General features: G+C 51.5%; 1 protein-coding gene across 6 annotated transcripts in view; it reads left to right on the top strand.

Annotated features, from left to right (window-relative positions):
* Positions 1-20,939, top strand: part of OTOF (otoferlin) — a 71,984-nt gene extending 51,045 nt beyond the window's left edge. For 2 of the 6 annotated variants that reach the window (XM_048937283.1, XM_048937286.1), the window contains 28 exons: positions 587-687; positions 1,048-1,138; positions 1,677-1,793; positions 2,356-2,508; positions 2,944-3,133; positions 3,498-3,622; positions 4,046-4,180; positions 4,713-4,874; positions 5,732-5,851; positions 6,215-6,376; positions 6,669-6,831; positions 7,546-7,676; positions 8,268-8,297; positions 8,931-9,074; positions 9,427-9,493; positions 10,657-10,811; positions 11,252-11,386; positions 12,228-12,365; positions 13,441-13,568; positions 14,117-14,287; positions 14,841-15,001; positions 15,768-15,910; positions 16,240-16,328; positions 17,656-17,754; positions 18,496-18,737; positions 19,110-19,288; positions 19,448-19,548; positions 19,989-20,939. In XM_048937283.1, the coding sequence (XP_048793240.1) occupies positions 587-687; positions 1,048-1,138; positions 1,677-1,793; positions 2,356-2,508; positions 2,944-3,133; positions 3,498-3,622; positions 4,046-4,180; positions 4,713-4,874; positions 5,732-5,851; positions 6,215-6,376; positions 6,669-6,831; positions 7,546-7,676; positions 8,268-8,297; positions 8,931-9,074; positions 9,427-9,493; positions 10,657-10,811; positions 11,252-11,386; positions 12,228-12,365; positions 13,441-13,568; positions 14,117-14,287; positions 14,841-15,001; positions 15,768-15,910; positions 16,240-16,328; positions 17,656-17,754; positions 18,496-18,737; positions 19,110-19,288; positions 19,448-19,548; positions 19,989-20,169 (3,813 nt within the window). In that variant the 3' untranslated portion in view covers positions 20,170-20,939. The remainder of the gene's footprint in view (positions 1-586; positions 688-1,047; positions 1,139-1,676; positions 1,794-2,355; positions 2,509-2,943; positions 3,134-3,497; positions 3,623-4,045; positions 4,181-4,712; positions 4,875-5,731; positions 5,852-6,214; positions 6,377-6,668; positions 6,832-7,545; positions 7,677-8,267; positions 8,298-8,930; positions 9,075-9,426; positions 9,494-10,656; positions 10,812-11,251; positions 11,387-12,227; positions 12,366-13,440; positions 13,569-14,116; positions 14,288-14,840; positions 15,002-15,767; positions 15,911-16,239; positions 16,329-17,655; positions 17,755-18,495; positions 18,738-19,109; positions 19,289-19,447; positions 19,549-19,988) is intronic. The other 4 variants (XM_048937285.1, XM_048937287.1, XM_048937284.1 and 1 more) reach the window with 3 other exon arrangements.
* The last annotated feature ends 1,053 nt before the right edge of the window (positions 20,940-21,992 follow it).

Genomic DNA, 21,992 nt, shown 5'->3' with positions numbered 1-21,992 from the left:
TCCTGAGGAGCCTCTATATCAGCTCCAAATTGGTGGGGTCAAAGCAGGCATCCAGTTACAGAATCTTAGAAGAGACCTTAAAGCCCACCCAGTTTCAGCCCCTGCTGTGGGTAGGGACACCTCCTATCAGATCAGGCTTTCTAGGGCTCCATCCAGCCTGGCTCTGAACATCTTCAGGGATGGAGCACCCACAGGCTTCTTTGGCAGCCTGTACCAGGGCCTCACCACCCTCATCATAACAGATTTCTTCCTAATGCCTACTCTAAATTTACTCTTTTGGTTTAATGCCATTACTCCTTGTCCTGTCACTACACCCCCTGTCTAGAGCAAGGAGTAGAGCAGAGGAGTCCAAGCAGGATCGGTAAAGAGAAAACCTAGCAAATCCAGCCAGGATGATGTGGGAGCTGTTCCCATCATCTAAAGCTGCCTCCCACAGCCTAACCTGTCCCAGACCCAAGTCCTGAAGTCATCACATGTGAAAAAGCAAATAGATGCTCCCACTAGCAGCCCCCTACGGAGTTGCTCCCTGTAGGACTGGACCTGACCCCCACTGCCCACCTCTCCACTTCCCCTATCCCTGCTGCAGGAGGAAGGGCTCAATGATGTACAGGAAATGATCAAGACAGAGAAACCTCATCCAGAGCGCCGGCTCCGAGGGGTCCTGGAGGAGCTGAGCAGCGGATGCTTGTGAGTAAAAGATGGGCAGTAGTGCTGTACTGCAAACCCCTGCTTTCTGTGTGGTTATGGGCAAGGTTGTGGAACTGAGGTTGTGATCTCATCGTGATTTATCCTCTGGAGGATAGGTAAGTATTTCATTGCATTGGCACAATACCACATGGGTTGCCTTTTGGCTTGGAGTGGTGCTTATGTCTGCACACCAACAATCCCAAAACAGCAACAGAAGCCTCAATATTGAGGCCTCTGTGTGCTGGTACCTGAATGGCACCTACTCTCCATGTACAGCACCACACTGGGAGCCAAAAAGCTGCCTGGAAAGGATTGCATTCCAAACGGGGACCAAAGACATTCATGCTTCCCTTCCCACAGGCGCTTTGTGACGCTGGCTGACAAGGACCAGCACCACTCTTCTCGCACGAGGTTGGACCGGGAGAGGCTCAAGTCCTGCATGCGGGAGCTGGTGAGTGTGATTCAGATGGGAAGATCTGAGACTAATTCTGACCTTGATAAAGCAATGGGGAATCTGCTCTTTGGGCATGGTGGTTTCCAGTTTCCATGCATTGAGGGTTTGGGGTTTACTGCTGGATGGAGGAGCCCAAGAGCTCTTGAGTCTTGCATGGATCCTAGGGACACTTGGGGATACACGACTGCCTCTCTTCCACTGTGCTCTGCTTTGCCTTGGGAAGGAATCCAGAAGTACTGGCAAAGAGCCCTACTGGTCTCAAACAGCTGAGGAAATTGGAGAGAAGGACTTTGGGGGGAACCTTGCAGAGCACAGCTGCTCCAGCAGTAGAGCTGGCCTAGATATCTGCTGCTGGTAGCCCAGCTCTTTGCAAAAGCATTAGATATGCAGAAGAGACGTGCAAAGACCAGCTTATCCAGCTGACACGGCCAAGGACACCAGCTTCCACAGACAACTGCACACTACAAAACTATGCATTTAATGCGTGAGAGCCTTCATGGCCCCTATTCTGAACTGTCTTGGACTTTCACTGCAGGAGAACATGGGCCAGCAAGCCACGACTCTGCGGTCACAGGTGAAGAAGAACACCATGAAAGACAAGCTGAAGCAGGTGCAGAACTTCCTGCAGAAGCTCCGTTTCTTGGCAGACGAGGTGCGTTCCCCTGCACAGAGGGAGCAGCAGGGCACTGACACAGCAGCCAGGGCCCAAGAGGAGCACTCTCTGCAATCTGTGTAGGTGCAAGAGGTCCTCATGGCATAGGTCTTGTCCAAGGAGCCTCTCCAAGTCTATAAACTGCCCCCATGGAGCACTGCTGGACTGGAACGGATCAGTGCTAAAACTCTTTCTCTCAACATCTTTCATAGTAGAAAACTGAGATATGGTCTCTGCCTATGAGCCCTCATGGTCTCTGAGTAATGAGGAAAGATAAATCTTTAGTCTTCTAACCCCCAAAGTTATTATTTTGATTAAAACAAATATAAATCCCAGTTTTTTTTCTAGCTAAGCTTCACGCTGCTGAGCTTAGGTCTCAGCAGCTTTGCTTAAGCAGACAAGGTTTTTCAGTGGGAGGCTCAAAATCAATGGTCATAATGTGGCACTAGGGGCATCCATCTGCTGTGGGATCTGCTGAATTTGCCCTACAAAGCTCTGCAACCTTGCCAGTGCCTCAGTAGTTCAGAAGGAGGGCCTGACAGGTCTCTGGTTTTGTTCACAGCCCCAGCACACCATCCCCGACATCTTCGTCTGGATGATGAGCAATAACAAGCGCATTGCCTATGCCCGTGTCCCTTCTAAGGACATCCTCTACTCCATTGTGGATGAGGAGATGGGCAAGGACTGCGCCAAAGTGAAGACCGTCTTCCTCAAGGTGTGTGCCTGTCTTCCCAGGGGGAAATGCAGCCAAGAGGAGGGGGATGGAGAAGAGACAGACCAGGAGAGTGGGAGATAGAGATGAGAGAACCGAGGGTCCAATTTTGCTGGTCCTTGAATAGTAGGCACAAAAGGTCCACTGTTGGTAGTGATAGAAACCTGCTGCTAGGAAGGATCTTATCCAGTTCAGTAGGTCAGGAATGTCTGGAAGAGGAATGACGTTTGATCCAGCTAGCCAGAAAAGGGAAATCTGGTTTGGAAAGAGGAAGTCAGTGCTGTAGGAAGAACATCTGAAAAAAATGAGGATGGGGTCCTCGTGTTTAAGTGGCAGGGGCGCAAGCAATGTAGTGCAGTGAAGTGTGGTGTGAGGTGGTCTGTCCTTCTCCAAGGCCTCCCCTGTCACCCTATAAACTTCTCTGTTCTTTATGCCCAGCTGCCTGGGAAGAGGGGTTTCGGACCTGCCGGCTGGACAGTTCAGGCCAAGATGGAGATTTACTTATGGCTGGGCCTCAACAAGCAGCGCAAAGACTTCCTGAGTGGTTTGCCCTGTGGCTTCGAGGAGAAAAAGACCACCAGAGGCCAAAACCTGCCGTCCTTCCCTCCCATCAGCCTTCTTTACACCAGTAAGAGCTTCCCACCCTTGGTAGGTCTGGGAATAGGACATGGAGAGGGCAGGAGGGAGCCTGCTTGGACACCACTTGGGATGAGGGCCTTCCAGTTGTCCCATTCTGCACCCATGCGAGCTGGGATGTGGGAATTGTGTGCCCTCTTCCCTGCTTCCCTGTTCTTAGCTGTCATTCTGCATATCAACAGCAGGATGCTGAGGAAATTCTTATCCACCTGGGACTCATGTTTTAAATGTATTTCCTTCGTTAGTGCTGGTCCTGAGCAAAAGGAGATTGCTGAGGTCTTGCTCTCCAGGCTGAGCCCCACAGCTGGGCTCCAGTGTTGCGTAGCAAGATGCCCCACTTCCATTCTCTGTTGCAGAGAAGCAAGTTTTCCAGCTGCGAGCCCACATGTACCAGGCCAGGAGTTTATTTGCTGCTGACAGTAGTGGTCTTTCAGATCCCTTTGCCCGAGTCTTCTTCACCTCCCAGAGCCAGTGCACTGAGGTAAACATCATCTCCTGACCTGGAGGGCTGGAGGTTTCTGGGGTTGGTGTGACAATTGTCCCATCAGCTCTACATCCTGCTCCCACGCCACAGGTCTCATGACTGCTAGTGAATCATGGGGGAGGTTAAACACGGTGTGGGAAGGTTGTTATGACACTGGGGCTTGGCTGTTTCCAAGGGCCCTGTTGGAAGACCCTTCCCCAGCAGCACCTTCAGAACACACCCCATTCACCCACACACTGCCTTCCTGCATCACTGTGACTGCAATTTCACCTGCCTGGCTAGGAGGAACTGCAGCATGCTGTAAGCCCATTCCCATGGCTGCCTTTGGGACAGGGAAACTGAGACCAACATCCAGCCTGCTGCCCTTCTGTAGAGTCCCAACCCTGGGCTGGAGCTGTAAGTCCATCTTCTGTTCTTCAGGTTCTCAATGAGACCCTGTGCCCAACCTGGGACCAGCTGCTGGTTTTTGACAATGTGGAGCTGTACGGAGAAGCCCATGAGATGCGGGACGACCCTCCTATAATTGTCATTGAGATCTATGACCAGGACACAGTGGTAAGATGAATCCTGGCAGAGAAAAATGTCACTAATTTTGATGCTATGTTCACAGGCCAGGAAGACAGTGCAGTAGGCACAGTGATGATGGGTTAACGGTTGGATTTGACCTTATTGGTCTTTTCCAACCCAAATGATTCTGTGAGGGTGCAAGAAGCATGTTTTCTTCTGATCCTTGCAAGAAGATACCCCCGCATTTCCAAGAGCATGAACTAGGAGCCGCTGCTACTCATCTCTTAGACAAAACTGAATGATATCTTATTTTTGGAGAGTGAAGCAAGAGTTTTTGTGATGTGGTGATTGAGGAGACATTACCTTAGTCTTTCCCTTCAAAGTAGCTGCTCAATCATGGCCTCCTTGCTGCTCCAGCCCTAGGCCATTTCTTTTTCCTTGAAGATGTTTATGACTTAGAAAGTGCCTTCAGACAGGAAGCCAAAGCTGGCGCTAATCTTTGATGTCTCAAAAATGCAAAGAGGAAAGCTGAGATATATTGTGCTGGGCCAGCAAACTCATGTACTCTTTCCCTCTCTAGGGCAAAGCTGACTTCATGGGCCGCACCTTTGCCAAACCAGTGGTGAAAATGTCAGATGAGCAGTACTGCCCACCACGCTTCCCCCCACAGCTGGAATACTACCAGATCTACCGGGGCAACTCTACAGCAGGAGATCTTCTGGCTGCCTTCGAGCTGCTCCAGGTGCCAGCAAGCACAGACTGAGAGAGGGGAAGTTGTAAGGGAGTGGGAATTAATCCATGCTTATGCAAAGAGTGTGTATTTTGTACATCCTTGAAAATCCAGAAGGGCATAGCACAGCCACTGTGCCAGCAAGAGCTCCTGTGCAGTTATGCTGGTCAAGATGGTGTACAGCAAATCCCAGCTTTCTTCTAGACAGGACACCCTATTGAAGTCTTGTGTTAGCCCAAATTCTATACAGCATCACCGCAAGACATCATTAGATGTCTTGGTGCTCTCCAAGATGCCAGTTTGAACATTTCAGAGCTACGTGCCCTCTCCATCCCAGCTTTCACTTTTATTTCAAAGGGGACTTTATTCTTTGTGTCTGCCTGCCGTGTCCTCAGATGCCCTGTGGTAATGGCAAGATCAGGGCAGCCTTGCAGATTACTGTTGAGTCTAGAGTCCTACCATCAAGGTGCTTTTCCTGTTTCTCTGTCCAAGCACCTTGCTCAAAGGCTTGTCCAAGTGTTTTGTTTTCCCAGCTTCCCCTTTCACACCTTGCCACAACCCATTCCTTCTGCCTAGAGCATTATGCCCCAAGTGTTCTGGGCTCTTCCCTGTATACAAAATAAAGCAGGAGGATGCATGCTTACTGCACATCCATTTCATTTTTGTTCTTTCTTGGAGCTTTGCAGAGAAGATGTGACTGTTCCATTATTGAAAGTTTTCAAAGCTCGGTTGAGCAATCTGCTCTAGGGAAAGATGTCCCTGCCCATGGCAGGGGGTTGAACTAGATGGTGTTTATGGGTCCCTTTGAACCCCAAATGTTATATGATTCTACAACACCGTGTTCCTAATCCACACTGCATTTCTTCCAGATTGGTTCTGGGGGCAAGTCAGACCTGCCCCCAATTGATGGCCCCACAGACATAGACCGAGGCCCCATCCTGCCGGTGCCACTGGGGATTCGGCCGGTGCTGAGTAAATACAGAGTGGAGGTAATTGCATCGGAGTGCCAGGTCTTAATGTTCAAGCAGTGAGGTGGGCTGTGTGCATCTCACAAACTTGATCTTCTTGTGTTCAGTGAGGTCCCAGTGCAGAAAAGAAACTGCTGAGAGCAGCAGAGATCTTGGGTTATTCTGGATCAGCTGTGGGTTGGATTATGTGGGGTGTCAGACTGTGCTGCAGCCCCAGGCCATGCAGAGAAGAAGAGGAATGCTCAGGGATCCACAAGTCCCCAAGCAATGGCATTTGTTTCCCTGCTTCTCAATACAGCTTCTTTATACCAACTCCTATGGCCCCAGCTAGACTCCATCCAAGGGCAGTCCTTCTCACACTCATGCTTTCTCCTCCTGTCCTAGATCTTGTTTTGGGGACTCAGGGACCTGAAGAGAGTGAACCTGGCCCAAGTGGACCGACCCCGTGTGGACATTGAGTGTGCTGGGAAAGGGGTCCAGTCAGCCCTCATCCAGAACTACAAGAAAAACCCAAACTTCAGCACTTTGGTCAAGTGGTTTGAAGTGGTGAGTACTTCTCTTCCCCGTGGGCCCTCAGCTGCCCCAGACTTTCTGAAGCCCCAAATGATGGCTCCTAGCCCCTCGCTTCAAGATTCTCTGCAGCAACAAAGGACTTGATCTCCAACCCAGTTGGCGGTGGCCTTTCTCTGGGCGATCCCAAGGCCTGCTTTGCTGAGCTGCTCTACACCTCCTCCTCTCCTATCTCTGCTTTAGTTCCTGCTGGTCTCTCCAACCCCCCATGTCCCAACCCCACAGCCCACATCCATCCCTTGCTAACTGGCACACCTTTGCATCCCAGGACCTCCCAGAGAATGAGCTGCTCCACCCGCCCTTGAACATCCGAGTGGTGGACTGCCGGGCTTTTGGGCGCTACACCTTGGTGGGCTCCCATACTGTCAGCTCCCTCCGAAAGTTCATCTACCGCCCACCAGATAAGAAAGCCCAGCACTGGAATATGACAGGTACCAGCGTTGGGCCACGGGGACACAGCTTGTGGGGTGTCTGTGGAGCAGCGCAGACAACTGAGGGGCACGGACAAAGATGAGATGGGATGGCTTCTGTTGTAAGACAAGACTGCTTCATCCCTAACATCTACAATAAGGGCAGTGAGGCACTGGCACCGGTTGCCCAGAGGTGGTGGTGCCTCATCCCTGCAGACACCCAAGGTCAGGCTGGATGGGGCTCTGAGCATCTGATGGAGCTGTGGGTGTCCCTGTTCATTGAAGGAGAATGGGACCAGGTGGCCTTTAAAGGTTTCTTCCAACTGAAACCATTCTGTAGTTCTATGATCTCTGTATCTTCATGACTCCACACTTCCTATGTTCCCCAAGACTCAAGGTGAATTTGCTATGCTCTCTGCTGCTGCTGCTGCTGTTTGGACCTCTACTTGCATCTCTGTGTGCTGATATCTTCAGGGCAATCCGTTTCCATATCTCTTCTCTAGAAGTTGGGGCAGATATTAAAAACAAACTTTTCTTATCATCTGCTTTCCTTTGTTACAGCACCATCTTTTAATCATGCTATAAGGGTCTGTGCTCATTCCCCCGCCCCTCTCCTCTGAGCAAGGTGACCTTACATCACTCCTGCATGAATATTGTAACGTCTTAACTGAGCTCTCAGTTTCTTTTCTACTCTCTCCTTCTCTCTTTTTCCCTCTATCTCTGTCCTCTGTCCAGCTAAACAGCTCAAAGGCTATCTGGCAATGGCCAACGGGGCCCCTCACTCTCGCCCCACAGGGGAGATCATTGTCAACATGGAACCTGAGGTTCCTATCAAGAAGATGGAGACCATGGTGAAGCTAGAAGCTGTGAGTATCTGTGTGTCAGAGCTATGCTAACATTGCTTTCTTCACTGAACTGCCCATCTCTGAGGGATTTCCCCCAAAGGAGGATTGCTTTATCCTGTGCAATTACTGGGCTGTGTTGATGCTTGGAGTTGAAAGGTCTTGAGTCAGTACCAGTCCTACAAACAACCTCTTTCTGTTCTGGCTAGACTCAACTGTTTCTTGCTGTCCAGAGAAGGACAATTCTGGGCTAAGTGAATTAGACAGCTTCAAGTTTTCCTTCAAAAATGGTCAAATGAGAATGAGGACTTCCCTTCCTATGCAAGAAAAGCTCAAAGAGAACAGAGTCTTTGTTGCATGGAATAGTGGTTCTCCTTGGAACCCAAGCAAGGTGTTTCCAAGGCAGAGATGAGTTTGGTGTGTCACAGCAGCATCACCCATGTACACAGATCTGTCCCAGCCAGGGCTCTGTGCGAGGCTTGTGGTACGTTACACCATGGGTCTGTGACTTTTCCAGCTTGCCATGCACATATGTGCCTGTGTATATGCAAACTCAGGTGAGGTTGCACCATTAACCTGCTCTTCCTCTCTGTTCTCTTCCACCCTGGGCGGCAGAACTCTGATGCGGTGGTGAAGGTGGATGTGGTAAGTGATGGCACTGCTCATCATCCCTGCTCCCAACCTCTACACCCCATCCTACCCTTCTGAGCAGCTTTCAATGGACCATGCATCCAGCATGTGGGGACCAGTGGCATTTTGTCCCAGGGAAGAGATGGAGTAGCGTTGCCTGTTAAAGAACTCTGGCCTGGTCACCACAGACTGGGAAGCACTTCTGGACCAACACTTGCCAGCACTGCTGTTCCAGGAGGAGTAGGGCAGACAGCTTCCTGGGAAGGAGGTGCTGGTTATTGCCACCACAACCAGGTGCCAGAACCCAGAGGGGTTTGTTGTGCCTCCAGGAGGACACAGGGTACTTCCCAGGCAGAGGGAGGATCGCTGCCACATACAGTGCTGTAGCATGAGAAATGCATGGATGAAATGGATGACGGATAGGAGATGTCTCAGGATGCTGGCACAGGATTGCTGGAGCCTTGGGCACCTCACTTTGCTGCTCAGTGCCCGTGTCTCTGTCTTTAAAAGGGGGAAAGTGCTAAAGTGGCCATGCAGCCAGGAGGCACTGTCTGCTCAGGTTCTCTCCCCACCACCTTTCCACTACAAGATGTGTTTGATTTTCATCTGAATCTTCTTCTCTGCCTTTGCTACCCTTGTTCCCCTCAGTCTGAAGAAGAGAAGGAGAAAAAGAAAAAGAAGAAGAAAGGAGGAGGAGGAGGAGGAGGAGAAGAGATAGAAGAGGAGGAGCCAGATGAGAGCATGCTGGACTGGTGGTCCAAGTATTTTGCTTCAATTGAGACTATGAAAGAGGTGGGTGCTGAACAAAGGAGCGGGGGTATGTAGGCTGCAACAGGAGAACGCCATTACCTCCTGTAAGCAAGGCCTCAGCTCTCTCCAGCTGTTGGTGAGGCATTCACTTGGCAGAGCTGAGCAGGATTCAGCTTCCTTGCACGCACTTGGTATGCACATGGTGTTGGGTTTGCAGGCAAACACAACTGATAACAGCATCACTGCTCAAGGCTCCACCAAGCACCTTTGTGGCCAGACCTTAGCTCGCTGTTCGGATAGGAAAAAAGCTATGACCCCGAGTCAGGCATTTCCAGTGAGCACAGAGCCTCTTAACACAGTCGCCCACTCCCTGCTTGCTTCATTTCTCCCCCAGCAACTTCGGCAGCAGGAAGCGGCTGCAGCAGAAGCAGAGGAGAAGGAAGAAATGGAGATTGCAGACGGTAAGCAGCTTGCAAGCAAGAGGGGGAGTGGAGCTGCAAAGGGGAGGACCAGGGCTTGAGCACCCTGCCGGACCATGCATGTGGCCATTTGCACTCATCCATTTGCAGCCTGGAGGCTCCTTGCCAGTCCCATCAGCAGGGCTGGAACAGGTTTCCCTGAGGACTCTCACCCATCCTTTCCGTATGTCCCACATTCATATGACAACAGGTTGCTGTGTTGCTTAGGCAATGCAAAATTTATTAGCTGAGAGAAGCATAGAGCCTGGTTCTATTATGAAGGCCAGCCTTCATATCATAAGAAAGATGAAGTGAAGTCTTGACAAACTTGGCAAAGCTTCTTCATTGGGTTTGCTGTCATGGTAGGGATGCTGGGGGATGTCTTGCATCCCACATCCTTCTTGTTCTGTCTTCTGAGCAGGACCCATTTCCCCTTGGCACTCCCATTCCTTCCTCCATTCCTCTTCCACACTATGTTCTTGTTTTTTTTGTCTGTCCTCATCTGCACTGCCCAGCAATCATGAAAGCTGGCAGGTTGAGGCAGTGAGGGATGGGGAATTGCAGATGGGTGGGAGAAGAGCACAACGTTGCTCAGCACAGACTTCTTTTAACAGCCTTTCTTTGTGTAACTGGTGCCACCAACTGGTGGCTGATCTGAATAGAGACCCAGCTGGCCATGGGCATCACCCTCTGTAAGGGCAGCAGCCTATGCCTTGGTGCTGAGCATCAAGCACCGTCACCTTTGCAGTACCTGGGCTGGGCTTTTCTTCTCCAGGTTGCACGTGACAGGAAAATTCTTCAGTGGGAGGAAGAAAAGGAGATGCTGTTGGTAGGATCAGATCTTATTACTACTATGGAGGCTAGCTAGAAGCTAGTGCTCTCAGTCATCTAAGTAATTTATGTTCTGGAAGCTCCTTGCATGGAGGCCACTCAGCTTCTGAAAATGCTGTGATAAAAGGAGCAATGGCCAGAGAGCAAGGAAAGAGAGGAGAGGGCTTGAAGAATTACTCCAGAGCTGGAATGGGAGCTGCAAGCAGTCACAGCTGTCAGCTTTCATGATCCTTCCATTTTAAAGACCTTGATCAAGTCTCCCTTCCCTGTCTCCCCCACCCTTCCTCACCTTCATTTCCATCTCCTCCTTCCCTGCCACTTCCCCTTGGACCCAGAAATCAAATTTGATGACTCTCCCATGAAAGGCTTCAAGGGCCAGGCAAAGAACAAGGAGAAGTCCAAGACACCCAAAGATGACAAGAAGAAGAAGCAGCAGTCAGCCCCTGAGCTCCCCGAGAAGAAGAACAAGCAGAAGATTGATGAACTGAAGGTGCGTGTGTCAGCAAGAAGGAGGTCCTGCAGCTTGGTTTGGCTCTGGCTAGAGGGGAGGGCTTTCCAGCCCTGGCCAGCCAAACTGAGATTCAGCAGGGATGGGCTCTGTTTTATGGTACATGGTGTTTACTAGGATTGATGTAGCCTGCGAATCTGGGCTCAGAACCTGAGTCTTCCACAGTTTGGGAACAGCTGCTCTCATCCATTTAGCTGAACATCCCTCTTGTACACAATCAGCCTGGGGAGGCACTTACATCAAGGACCAAACCAAAGATCCCTTCTTTTCCTAAAGAATTCAGCACTGGGAGCTTTGTTCCATCTTAGTTGCACTGGGCAGTCACCATGTTTTTTCCTCAGTGTTTTGTTGTTGTTGTTTTGGTTGTTGTTTTCTGTTGGTGTTGTTGTTTTTACCTGTTTCCCCTCCTTTCTGTCTTCTAGGTCTTCAACAAAGAGCTGGAAACAGAGTTTGATAACTTTGAGGACTGGCTGCACACCTTCAACCTGCTCCGTGGGAAGATTGGGGACAATGATGACAATGCAACAGAAGAAGAGCGGATAGTGGGAAGGTTCAAAGTGAGTTTGGTGGTTGAGTTGGCCCAGGACAGGGACAGTCCTTGCCTATAGGCTTCTGTGCTGAAGGTGTGTCAATGGGAAGGGATTGGATGCAGTAAAAATCAAATTGCATTGACCCAACCACAAAACCTTGCATGGATGGAAAGCCTCCATGGATAGTTCCAGGCTTCAGGTAGCGCATCTACAGAGAGAATGGTCTGTAGGCAAACAGATGCTTGATCGTTCTTACAGAAGGCTTTTCCTCTTCAAAGACTGCTGTGGAAATGAATCCTGCCCTTGGTTTTCTCTGTGAACCATTTCTCCCCAGGAGTACTCACCTGGACTAACCATCATGGTGCACTGGTGCCAATACCCAGGCAATGCAGGAGCACATCTGTCCACTGTAAGATTCTTGGACAAGTGAGGCTGCTTTTGGAGGGTGTGATCCTGACCAGATTAAGCCTATTAATACCAAATTTGCGCTTTGCTTGTGTTAAGTGATATAAAAAGTGTGGCTGCCACCTCCAACTACTCTGGCCAGGACCACTCCTGCCCAGCTCCAACAGCCCAGCCTGGTGCCTAGGACTTGGGATCTCTGCCCCAGGCTGTTGTCCTTCTGTAGTTTTACCTTGGAAATCCCTGTACATAAGCACCTTGCTAGTCTGATTCCTCTGCAAGCCTCCTTCCCTTTGTCCAATTTCTTTGCTTCTGGTAGCAAACCCTGGAAGCAGTGCTTGAGATATGCTTCCAGATATGCTACAGCACATGGCTAGAGGCAAGACTGAGCCCAAGGTGATCTGGGATGGGCCTGCTCACCCTGGGCAGCTGGGTTCTAATCAGGTTGTGCACTCCCTCCCACCAGGGATCCATGTGTGTCTACAAAGTGCCTCTCCCTGATGATATTACGAAGGAGGCAGGATACGACCCCACCTTTGGCATGTTCCAGGGGATTCCCAGCAATGACCCCATCAACGTGCTGGTCCGAGTCTATATTGTGAGGGTGAGTATAATAGCATGGTGTGGCAAGGTATGATCCTGCGCTCCCTTCCACACTGGTCCTAAATCTGCATGGACATCGGGTTTTAGCTCTCAGGGTCTGGACTAGAAGGTGCTGGTTCCTTACATCCCCATCAAGCTTTAGTACAGAGCACATGCAGAGCGCAGTGGGAGCTGGTGGGAACTAGCAGACCTGGCAGAAGGGGGTGGCACCTTTCTTCAGCATATCCTGAATTATTATCAGCCTGGTGCAGCTAATGGACACTACGTCCTTACATATACAGAGAAACTTTGACCCCCCCAAACTAGTTTACCTTGTGTTTGCAAGAACAGGAGTGAGACATCAGCGAGGCACTAGTCCAGCCTAGAATCACACAGGCTGGCCCTTTTTAGCACTTTGCCCCTGATATTTTACAAATACAACTTTGGGTGATGTTTCCTACTAGCCTGGTTCTCCATCCAGTGCAGCATCGTTGTGACCAGTGGTGAGGAGGAGTCTCCCATCCATCATCACCACTGATGTTATGACAGTAGATACCAGCCTGGCCAGTACCACTGCTAACTGGGACTGGCTTCATCACTAGATTTGCCCCAGCATGGAAAACTGCTGATGTGTGCAACAATGGAGGCTGGAACTAGAGAGTTTGAAATCACCCTTAATATGAGGGTGATTTGTGAGAAAAATTCCCTTTGTGAGGTGAATCTCCCACAAGCCCTGGACCCCAAAGTAGTCAGTGGAGAGAACAACAGCTGGAGGAGAAAGTCTTCTTGACCTACTAGTTAAGTTTTGCTCTGGGTCTCTCTTTAGAGACAGCAAAGGAGGTTCTGTTTACGTATTTCTGAGGGGACACAGCCAACTATGCCTGGCTAGGCCAACCCAACTTCTCCCAGGTGGAGACGGGGGTTAACATGCAGGACTTCTCACCAGCTTAAGCCAAGTGATTCTGTTCAGGGGACAAAAGAGTTCCGCCATGTGGCTTTGGCCAGGTAGAGCCACCTGGTCTCACGGATCAGGACAGAAACATTGCTGAATTGTTCATTAGTATGGATGGGGCTGACTTGACATTTCTCCACTCCAGGCCACAGACCTCCACCCAGCTGACATCAACGGGAAAGCTGACCCTTATATTGCCATCAAGCTGGGGAAGACAGACATCAAAGACAAGGAGAACTATATCTCCAAGCAGCTGAACCCTGTCTTTGGAAAGTGAGTTGCCCACCCTCTATACACCTGTTGACACCCAGAATGGGTTAGCTAAGCTTGTCATCACTTGGACCTGCACCCTACTCATCCCACAGCTGCTTAGTTTTCGGAGGTTGGGACTCATCACACAGAACTTTCCTTACAAGTGTGCAGGCATACTCATTTAAGCCCATCTCTCCTTTAGTAACAGTGTGGTCAACATAGTAAAGGATGTTTAGGAGATGTCCACATCTGAACATGATAAAGTATCTGCTTTAAGAGGTCTGAACTCCTGTGAGAGTATTGCCTGGCTTGCCAGCGACCCACCAATTTAGTTTCAGGGATGCTGAGTCAACCAAGTCAAGCAGTCATCATCTGCTACCTTCTTTCTAGGGCCGCTGGATCCAAAACAGCTCATGCAGAGATAAGCTACAATGCATACATTGAACACAGTGTAGTGACAACAGTAAATTGACAACAGACTGGAGCAGACTCGACTTGCCCGTGATCTTGAGCAGCAGCCAAGTGTTCCAACTCATTCTCTTTCTCTTATCTGCTTTCCCCTGGCTTAGGTCCTTTGACATTGAGGCCACCTTCCCCATGGAGTCCATGCTGACAGTGGCAGTGTACGACTGGGACTTGGTGGGGACAGATGACCTCATTGGGGAGACCAAGATTGACCTGGAGAACCGCTACTACAGCAAGCACCGAGCTACATGTGGGGTGTCACAGACTTACTCCATGTACGAACAAAGCTTGCTCTGCCCAGTCTCCTGCCTGGACCCATGCCTGTCTCATCTTCCACGCCAAGCCTAGATCTCCTGCAGGAATCTCCCTCTTTCTTTGCCTTCTGATGGGGAAGTCTGTGCTGTACTTTTTCTCTTAACAGGGGTTTTAGGACCAGAACAGGAGTGCAACAGCAGAGTGGGTTCTAAGCAGGAATCCAGGGCTGGGAAGAAGGGGTTGAGGCACTGATGGGGCTCAGTAGAAGAGTGAGACTAGAGCTGTAATAGCAGGAGAACCAAAGGAGCAAAGCATCAGAGGTCAAGCAGGGTGCACTGGGGATTTCAGGTCTGAATCAGCATGGACTAACGGGACTGGGGCAGAAAGGTGTTAGCAAAGTACAGAGCAGGGATGCAGTGGTACCTGTCTGCTTTGAGGTTTCACATTTGGAGCCCCAGATGTTTATGAGTGCTGAGTCCTTCTGGGCAGTAGCATTTACGTGGCTTGCAGAGGGAAACAGCATATCTTCTTTCTTCTTGCTACTACTTCACTGACTTGTCCTCCTGTTTGCAGACATGGGTATAACATCTGGCGTGACCCCATGAAGCCCTCCCAGATCCTGTCCAAACTGTGCAAAGAGGGCAAAGTGGATGGGCCACACTTTGGGCCAGGAGGAAGAGTGAAAGTTGCCAACAGGGTGTACACTGGTCCCACGGAGATTGAGGATGAAAATGGTACCTGCCCCACGGGATGAAGGTTGGAGGGGAGCGGGGGTCTGGGTGTCTCCTCATCGTCCAGGGTTGGAGACAGGTCTAGTGGCCCCAAAATCCGAATGCAATGTTGCAGTCCTTCTCCATCTACCACTTCACATTGACCCTTCACTTTGCTGCCAGCTGGACAGTGTCTTGTAGACCACCTGGGCCAGTGGGGTGCTGTTAGAATTGCTCGTGGGTGTCCATGGCATGAGATCACCAAAGCTGCCTTTAGAACATTCTCCTGACAGTGTATGCTTGAGGAGCAATGAAGAGAGCCCACCTTGATCTTTCCGGCTTTTAGGAAGCTCCATGTCTCTGATGTAACTGAATCTTCAAAGGTTGTGTCCCAGTGCACTCATGTTCACAAGAAAGATGAAAGCAGGCCATGAAGTGTGCACAGGAGGAGATTGTGGTCAAAAGATACAGAGTTGGTTCAGCCTGAGTAAAAGCAGGCTGGTAGGGGATCTGGACCTCCTGCGAATGGTTAAGGTAACAGGAGAAAGAGAAGAGTTAGGAAGTGTTGGCTCAAGTGGACACTAGTGAATGGAGAGGAGTCACTAGCAGGCACTTCAGCTTCCTCGGAGCAGGGAGAAGCTTGCAAGAGGAATCCAAGAAGAGTGCACGTGTGTGTATGTGTGTGTGCTGGTGCCAGGAAAATCTGCGTGCTTCTTGAGCAGAGGAAGAGGGTTGTTTGCTCTCCTTGGTGTCTTTCCATCTAGATCTCCAAGCTCCTTTGCCCACGCAGGTCAGAAGAAGCAGACAGATGAACACTTGGCCCTGACCGTGCTGCGCCACTGGGAGGATGTCCCACGGGCAGGCTGCAAGCTGGTCCCTGAGCACGTGGAGACGCGCCCGCTGCTGAACCCTGACAAGCCGGGCATTGAGCAGGTCCTCCAGGCCCCCAGAGAGCAGCACTTGGGCATCAACAGCCCTTAGCACTTACCTGTTAACTCCACTAGACAGAATCTTCAGTGTCTCTCCCTGTCAAGGCTGTCCCTTTCATACCCCTAAGTATTTGGGTCCCCTGACTCCTCCATGCCCATGCATCTCAGCACCACACCATGTCATGAGGGTGGGCAAGGACTTCTGGCCAGACTGTACCCCACTTCTGGCATGACCAGACTGACGCTGAAGGGCAGGAGGAGTTCAGGGGAATGCTGTGGGTACAAGGAGCAAGGAGGGGCCAGGGAGCTGACTGCACCTCTCCAACCTTGCAGGGTCGCCTGGAGATGTGGGTGGACATGTTCCCCATGGATATGCCAGCACCTGGCCCTGCCATTGATATTTCCCCCAGGAAACCAAAGAAGTAAGGAATGTCCCAATCAAATGATCACTGGGGAATACTATGGCTGGGGGCACAGTCCTGCTTCTTCCCACTACTTGTGTTTCTCCATGGCCCAGCCCTCTGTCCAGGCACTCCAGCTATTCAGGCACTTCCAGACATCTTAAGAATGGAGGCATCAAGTGATGTCTTCCCCTTCCGGAGCTTCCAGAGCCCTCAAATATTCTGCCTGGCAGCTCCTGATTTTGCTGTGTCTGCCTAGACTAGGAAATTAGAACTGCCATCCCAGCCCTTATAGTGGCAGCGTTATGTTAGGGCATGACATTCCTGGTCAGTTTGGATGGGCTCTTTTCAGGAGGAGAGGGCTGCCACTGAGACAGGGTTGGTCAACCCAAGCAGGACAGAGCAGGCACTGTCAAAATGGCCTCTCCTGCCTCCTTTGGAGAGAAGACACGTTTCCTCCCTCTGCATCTTTCCTAGTCCTGCCTTACTCTACTGCACTGTGTCCTTTTCCCACCCCAGGAGTGTAGAGCAGGAATCCCACTGGGAGTCTCTTGCATTCACATGCACTGCAGACGAGGTATTGGATGGAGAGAATTTCTCTGGATTCCAGAGGGCTGCAGTTGGGATCTCAAGATTGAGGCTGCAGGAAAGCTGAGGCCAAGGGCAATGTCCAGACACCAGCACAGAGGAAAAGCAGAGGTTTATCTGGCAGCCCAGGACAGCCATGTCCAGCAGTGACCTGTAACCTGGTGCTGGAGCCCTGGCACAGGGAACAGAAAGCTGTGGGGGTTTCTCGCTGGGGATCTCCTGTGGGAGATGGAGAGGTCAGCTTGGCCTTACTGAGTCTCAATTTGCTGATAATGAGGCCCTGGAAAGGAGACAGAGGGTCTGAATAAACAGGGGTGGTTTGTACCTAGCCATAAGACAAACTGTTGATTATGAAGACTGCTGGGCAACCTGCTCTGGGCAGCCCTGCTGGCACAGGAGGGGATCTCCAGCCGGTGGGCTGGGATTCTGTTATGGCCCTGCTGTGTCTGGAAGAGCTGACACAGACTGTTTTAGTGATAAATCTACCCAGCTATCAAGCCATGCTGTCCTCTAGATCCTCTGGCCTGGATTGTGCAGAAGCTTAGGAGAAAGAAAGTAAAGCTGCTCCACTGACCCCTCCTGAAGTCAGTTGATCCCAGTTCTTACCCATCCCTGGTCCCTTTCTTTGGATAAGATCCCTGTGAGCAGATCCCCATGTGCAGATCCCTGTGCTCCCCATGCCTGGAACCAGTCTCCCATCCCCCTTGTTTCCTTCCCCTTCCCCACCACTTCACCTCCTTGTCTCCCTTTCTCCTGCCAGGTATGAGCTCAGAGTGATAGTGTGGAACACAGACGAGGTCATCCTGGAAGATGATGACTACTTCACTGGCGAGAAATCCAGTGACATTTTTGTCAGGGGGTAGGTACAGCACGGTCACTTCCTTTGCCTCAGCCATGGGAGTGCTGGTGCTATAGGGGACACAGGGTGAGTCTGGGGGTAGATGTGGGTGCGAGATTAGATAGCACCAACACTGTCTCCCGTGATGTGATGCCTTGCCAAGCTGGGCACCTCCGGTCCTGTCACCAGAGATTGGGTCAGCAGAGTCCACCCCACCCAGAAGCAGAGCCTGCATCAGACTCTAAATCTTCCTGATGGGCTCAAATAGATGCAGCCTGATATAGGGAACCCACAGTGACCAGTACAGACTGAGCTGCCTCTGCACGAACACCTAAAGTTGGTGGAGCTCAGACTACCCCATGGTGGAGTGAGAGGAACTATACAGCAACCTCTGGGCTTGTCCACTCCAACTGTGTGGGATGGGGACACCCCTCCAGCATGCTCTGCTCCAGATTCCCATGCAATGCTCCTTGCTGCTGTCCACCACCAACATCCTCCTTCCTGGAGAAATATTCCCAACAGCCAGCTTGAATTTCTTGCACTCAAACCCCACTGTTCCCTCTAGGTCCCTCCTCTGGGGCTGCTGCAGTGATTCACAGAATCACAGAGCGACTCAAGCAGCCCCAGCTCATCACTTAAGGCTCTTAGGTCCTTCCAGTCTGTCCATGCCTTGCTGGCCTGGAGGCATCCTGGCTGCACACACAGGATGGCCCCACGCCCCCTCCTCCTTTCTGGAGAGTTGTACCCCTCTGGGCCTTGCAGGTGGCTGAAGGGTCAGCAGGAGGACAAGCAAGATACAGACGTCCATTACCACTCGCTCACTGGCGAAGGCAACTTCAACTGGCGTTACATCTTCCCCTTTGACTACCTGATGGCAGAGGAGAAGATTGTCATTTCCAAAAAAGAATCCATGTTCTCCTGGGACGAGACCGAGTACAAGATCCCAGCTCGCCTCACCCTGCAGGTCTGGGATGCTGACCACTTCTCAGCCGATGATTTCCTTGGTAAGGCAGGGGTCTGTTGAGCTGGGGCAGTGGGAAAACCAGCAGGGTTCTATCTGGGGCTGGAGGAGCAGGGGGTGGTGTAGGTGAGGCAACACCTGGACAGGAGCAGAGCTCAGAAGGGCAGCCCTGGTCCTCAAGCCCACTGCATCTTACAGATCCCTTTGGATGTTGTCTGTAAATGTATATAGGATCAGAGCCCTTATCTTCTCTGATGCTGTTCAAAAGCTGCTCCTGAAAGCAGACATCAGCTTTTTAGTTCCCAAAGCAGTTCAGAATAGTTTTCCAGGGAAGGAGATGATGGCCAAGCCCGTCTCCAGCCAAGGATTTGTGTTCTGGGGGTGCCAACATCTATGCTTCCTTGTCTCCTGCCAGGGGCCATCGAGTTGGACCTGAACCGCTTTCCCCGGGGAGCCAAGACATCCAAGCAGTGCAGTCTGGAAATGGTGACAAACGAGGCAGAGCTGCCCATGGTCTCAATCTTCAAGCAAAAGAGGGTGAAGGGCTGGTGGCCATTTGTGGCCAGGGATGAGAATGACGAGCTGGAGATCACCGTAAGGATGGGGAGAAGGGGGTGATTTTCCACCCTGGGGACCACAGTCATTGCAGACCATCCCCATACTCCTCTCTGCTCCCTTAGGCCCCCCTGTCACCATGGCTGTGGGCCAGGCAGGGAGCATAGCCTGGGGCACAGCATCCTTCTCTCCCTTCAGGGGAAAGTCGAAGCTGAACTGCACCTCCTGACTGCAGAGGAGGCAGAGAAATCGCCTGCTGGGCTGGCTCGCAATGAGCCCGACCCGCTGGAGAAACCCAAGTAAGCAGAAAACCCATCTCCCCAGCAGATGCCAGGGCTCCTATGAGATGCTGCTGGGTGGTGCTCAGAGAGGGAACCATGCATGGGGAGGTGAAGAAGGGTCACACCTCAGGGATGGAAGTTATGGGCATGGCCCTTCTCCTTTGATTCCCCACCGTTGCCCACTATTCACTGCCTGGCTACCTTTCCATTTAGCTTCATCCCCTTTTTCTGGCCTCCCAACTCCTCCTCTCTTGTCCTGACCAACAAGACCAACAAGCTCCCAGTGGCTCCCCCACATCCCTGCCCTTGCTCTGTCTGCACATGTCCTGCTAGTTCCCCTCACAAAGGTTACCCAGGGACAGACCCATGGCCTCCCTTTCCACCCTGTGGTTCTTTAGCTGTGCTGCCTGCCTTCTCCATGACTGTGGCATTCATGAGGGTGTTTGCTTCCCTCACAGCCGTCCAGACACGTCTTTCATCTGGTTCCTCAACCCTCTCAAGTCCATCAAATACCTTATCTGCACCCGCTACAAGTGGCTCATCATCAAAATCGTGCTGGCCCTGTTGCTGCTCATCATGGTGGCCCTCTTCCTCTACAGCATGCCAGGCTACATGGTCAAGAAACTCCTGGGAGCATGAAGCATGGGAGCATCCAACCTCCAGCTCAGAACCACCGTCTGCCCCAGCCCCATGCCCTTCTCCTCCCACAGCCTCTTGGCAGCCTCAGGACATATTTCGCTCCTGTTGGGCCTCCTCTTCTGCATTTATCTGTGCATTCCTGTCTTCACTCACAGAAATGGGGCTGGAGGAGCTCCTTCCGTGAGGCTGGGTATCATTCCCCTGGGCTGGCAGTGGTGCACAGCCAGCCCCGGCAGAACACCCAGGATGGGGTCTTGTGGCCCTCTGCCCTCTGGGGCAGTGGTTGGCACCCCCCAGAGAGCTCAGCACCCTGCTGCAGAGGTGAGGAGTGCAAGAGCTGAGCTGGAGCTGAGGTGCTGGAGTCATTGGAATGTTCCCCAAATGCTCCTTGAGGGGATATTGAGAAAGAGAATCTGGGGGCTCTGCAAGGGGCTGACCTTGCCCTGGGGTACTAGCGGAGGCAAGGAAGCATCCAGCAGCACAAACATCTTTCAGGGCCACCTACCCAGCACTGGCATTGGCTGGACAGCCCTGAGGCTCACAGGGAGCCACATCTTCTGGCACAGTGTGAGCTCCCTCCATCCTTCTCTCTGGCGGGTTTGTACTCATCGAGAGAGTATTTCTGACTGTGTCGAGTGGGGAAGGAGGGAGGGAAGGGCTCTCGTGTAAGTTCTCTGTAATATTCAGCTGTTGATGACCCACCATGCCCAGCTTCAAGTGTGCAAGACCCTCATTCAGTACTTAAGAAACACTCAGAGATGTTTTTAGGATATTTGTGTTTTATCCTGTCAAGTCTGGGCTCGCTGTTGACCTGCTGCTTACAGCCATTCTCGTCTCTATACATTATCTCAATGATTCTCAGAACAGATACGTCTCACCCTTTGCAGTGCACGTGACCCCAGTGCATGTGGTGGTGGTGAGAGGGGCTGAGCCTGCACACAATGGATGCAGTCTCTTCTATCCACCACATGAAACCTGCAGCCACAGCTCAGCTGATAGTGCAGAATCCGCTGTCTCAATCTAGGAGGGAGAAAAGAAGTGGAGAGGGTCTTAGGGCTCCCTTTGGTTCCCCTTGAGCTGGAATTCCCAGGGCAGGAAGACCCATACTGGGAATAGTGAAGAGCCCAGTGGCCAGGGACCCCAACACAGGGACTCTGAGCAAAGGGGCTGTGGTGGGCATGAGCACAGGGCAGTGGACATCTCCTGAGCAACACTTGGATCAAGCCTGACCCCTCAATAACTCTTCCACCCTGTATAATGCACACCTCTTTAGATTTTTTGCAATCCTCGTTGATCTCCTCATGTGCCTCTGCACAGTTTCCCTCCGGACTGTGCTTCTCCGTGTGCTCCTTTTCACAGCACTGTTCTGTATGCACACAAGAAGGCTTAGTGAGGCACAACTCCCTCCCAGTGGGATCCCTCTGGCCCAGGGTGCCCAGAAGAGCCCAGGAGGGCCCCAATGCTGGAGGAAGGTGGGAAGCTGGGGAGTGAGCTCCTTCCTTACCTGCAGCATCACCCTCCGCAAGGACAGGGCAACTATCAGAGCTGATGACCAGAGTTGTCTCCTAGAAGTATGGAAGCCCAGTATTTTCATGACCATTTGCAGCTGAACAATGAGGAATAACTTGACTAGGAGCCAAAACATCTTCAATGGCGATTCAAAGGTCCAGGCTCAGTGGTTGTCCTCTTGAACAGACCCATCCAAAACACAACACACAACACTTACTAACGAGGCTTCTCTCGTGCTCATCCCATCACTCCCACAGTAACACCTTCTCAACAGCACAGGATCCCAGGACTGCACATCCCAGTGCTGGCCTCCC

This window comes from Lagopus muta, chromosome 2 (genome assembly GCF_023343835.1).
Source record: "Lagopus muta isolate bLagMut1 chromosome 2, bLagMut1 primary, whole genome shotgun sequence".
Classification (NCBI taxonomy): Eukaryota; Metazoa; Chordata; class Aves; order Galliformes; family Phasianidae; genus Lagopus; species Lagopus muta.
The sequence above is the reverse complement of the archived record's forward strand: the minus strand, read 5'-3'. Positions and strand labels throughout refer to the sequence as shown.